At 44.7% G+C, this 3,017-nt stretch overlaps 2 protein-coding genes across 2 annotated transcripts in view; both read left to right on the forward strand.

The window, feature by feature from the left end:
• Positions 1-1,530, forward strand: part of SLC25A27 (solute carrier family 25 member 27) — an 11,928-nt gene extending 10,398 nt beyond the window's left edge. Inside the window, exon 9 of the mRNA XM_009288976.2 lies at positions 517-1,530. Coding sequence (XP_009287251.1) covers positions 517-588 — 72 coding nt within the window. The 3' untranslated portion in view covers positions 589-1,530. The remainder of the gene's footprint in view (positions 1-516) is intronic.
• Positions 1,531-2,866: 1,336 nt separating this feature from the next.
• Positions 2,867-3,017, forward strand: part of TDRD6 (tudor domain containing 6) — an 11,689-nt gene continuing 11,538 nt past the window's right edge. Inside the window, 1 exon segment of the mRNA XM_019474558.1 lies at positions 2,867-3,000. Coding sequence (XP_019330103.1) covers positions 2,867-3,000 — 134 coding nt within the window.

Consider the following 3,017-nt stretch of genomic DNA (forward strand, 5'->3'; position numbering starts at 1 on the left):
CCAGGATACGATTGGCCTTCTGGGCTGCGAGCGCACATTGCCGGCTCATGTCCAGCTTTTCGTCCACCAGGACCCCCAAGTCCTTCTCGGCAGGGCTGCTCTCCATCCCTTCATCCCCCAGCCTATATTGATCCCGGGGGTTGCCCCGACCCAGGTGCAGGACCTTGCACTTGGCAAGGAGAGAGAGAGGAGAACCGTGTAATTTTCCGAATAAGGTTTTAGAACAAGTAAACCCTTTAAATTTTTTTTTAAAAAGCATTCAGCCTGAAGTAGCCCCCAAGTATGAAACATTTCAGATCAAACATTTATTGGTTGGCAAGCTGAAAAAAAAAAAGTTTTAGGTGTCTTGTGAAGGACTGGGTAGCCCTAACCATATGCAACACTACGATTTTTACATTAAAGACATAATGTGAGATTCAGCTTAAGAATATGATTTTTAAGAGGAGACAGTTTAATGGGTTTATTTATTGGGTCATTTCTGGTTTAAGCCTCTAACTTCAGTGTTTGCTTTCACAGGCTCCTTGGTCACTGGTATTCTGGCTTACGTATGAACAAATCAGAAGGATCTGTGGAGTTAGTTCTTTTTAAAATCGTGAAACCACTTCAATATTCACAAAACAAAGAAGAATCGGAAAGCTGAATTCTCATTCCACAAGGCATCCCAATCCCACAGGGAACCAATTTATTTAGGAGATTGGCAGTAGGATCACATGTATAGGTTGCTGCCCCAAATCCAGTCCTCACTGGTTAGGAGTAGCCATGACTTAAGGATACTATTTGCTTGTCAGACTCTTATATGAAATTTAAGTTATCCACGGGATAAAATTGCCACAATAATACTTCAACTGGCAGCCAGCATCTGCTTTCTGAAACAGTAAACAGAGGTAAAAAAAAAAAATCTACCAAGCAAGTAGAATATAATACTGTTTGCTTGTTTGATAATAGAGATTGTTAAGGACATCCTATTGTTAAGGACAAAAGCAGGTTGAACAACGCAGCACTGAACATCTTCTGTGGCTAAGCAGTCTATAAAATTATTTGGGAATTTTTTTTTATTATTACATTTGCACACACATAAAGAACTACCTCTCATTAGTTTGATGCCTCAGCGAACGAAGCCTGTAGTGCTAGGAACTGAAAAAGATCAAAGCAGTTTACCTGATTTCAAATTTGCTTTGCACAAAAGGTGGAAGGGGTTGTGCTCCTCTTACTTCCCATAGACCACCTGACCTCTTCACTCAACTGTTTGAGTAATATCTATGAGTGAAATGCAGTCCTGTACCCAGGAAATCAAAAGCCTAGTTTGTTCTGCCCCTCCTGAAGAACTCATAATACGCATGCTGTCCACAGGACCGAGTCGAACTACTTGTCCTTTGAGAGTCCCAGAGCTGATGTGGTGACTGGGTCATTAAGGTACCACTTTTCCATGGAAATATGCACTCTGCCCATTTTAAATCTAGGTGAAAAAATAATGTTCCCTCCAAAAAACACAAAATGTTTGAATACGAGTGATTTTTTTTTTTTTTTAAAACCTAAAGCTTTCCAGTTTTCATAGGAAAGGGGACTGCTGCTGTTTGTCACTAGGCTTATCTTTGGCAATCAGGATGCAAAAATGCAGTATAAAAGCAATCATAATGTAGACAGAACAAAGCTGGCTTTGATTTAGCAATATCTAGTAATGAAATGACTGTACAAGACTTAGTTCCCCGAGTAAATACTCAGGATTTCTTCCAGACTAGTCTTTGTAACTAGTATCTTCAAAGTGCCAATTTCTGATTAATTTAATTTCTGGGCATCTTCTTGGCTTGCACTTGTACTTTTGATTGCATTGTAGATCTGTTGTGGCTGCATGCATTTGGGTGTGCGATTCCAGCCTGGAAAAAATTCATCTCACCATTATGAGGGGGTCAGAAGTTTTTGTTCAGAAATACTGTTACTTTTCTAGTTGTCAGCCTGAGAAACTAATCTGAGTTCTTTCCTTCTTGCACACCATCACCAGCAATTATAAACCAGCAGTCAAAGCTGCTTCTTCAGTTACATCCTGAGTGGTCCTGCCTGCAATCCTGTTACTCAGATAACCCTGATGATGGATATGCAGAAGTACCTGATCTATTGAGTTATAAAAAAGTAATTTTAAAGTCTTGTAGTGAAAAACTGTTTTAACTCTTAATAAAGGTCTTTTTTTTTTTTGAGCGTGAAACACTGAAGAGATTCGTAACGGTGCCGATTCCTAGTATTTTGTATTAAAAAATAAATAATTTGAATAGGAAAACTTGCCACTTTCTGCATTACTTCTTAGTGTTTTGTAATTCCAAATTTTTCAAGCAGCAGTTTCTACCCTGTGAAGCACTTGGCCATATTTATTTACTTATCAGCCTCAGTTTGAGAAGCCAAGAATTAGCCCAAGGATGGCACTGAGGTTCCTTGGCTGGACTCTCCTGTGGCCTAACAAAGGCTCGCTGAAGTCCCGGGCCTTCCTCTTCCTCACACCTCCACTTCTGACCATTGTCCCCAAAGGCTGGACGGCAGCCCCATCAACACCTCAAAGGTCTGCCTGGGAAAAGGGGGGTGAAACCAGGGAGAAATCACATGATTGCAGAGCTGAACGGATGAAATTGAGCAGTGTGACAGTCCAGGCTATCTCGAGGGGGCCACCAAACAGCGCACCCACGTTTGCTGCTTCCCGAGGCCCTCAGAGGTGGTGCCCGCCTGCGGCTGCCCCATCCATAGGCAGGACAGCCCCGGACGCTGCTGTCCCTCGGCCCGGTGTCACCCCCCCCGCGCTGACGGGGGCTGCAACAGCCAGACTTTGTTGAGGCAGGTGTCCCGTGCCACGGGGCGGCCACAGATGGAGGGCGCAGATCGGATGGCGACAGGCGGAGGGCGGCCTCCACCTCAGGCACTGAAGAAGCCCGAGGCAGGCTCGCGGCAGGGCCTCGCTGCCGGCGGAGGGGCGGCCCTGCGTGCCCAGCCCGCCCCACAGGCGCCTCTGCCCCGCTGGCAGGTTGGCTGCGGCG

This window comes from Aptenodytes forsteri, unplaced genomic scaffold (assembly GCF_000699145.1).
Source record: "Aptenodytes forsteri isolate BGI_AS27 unplaced genomic scaffold, ASM69914v1 Scaffold57, whole genome shotgun sequence".
In the NCBI taxonomy this organism is placed as follows: domain Eukaryota; kingdom Metazoa; phylum Chordata; class Aves; order Sphenisciformes; family Spheniscidae; genus Aptenodytes; species Aptenodytes forsteri.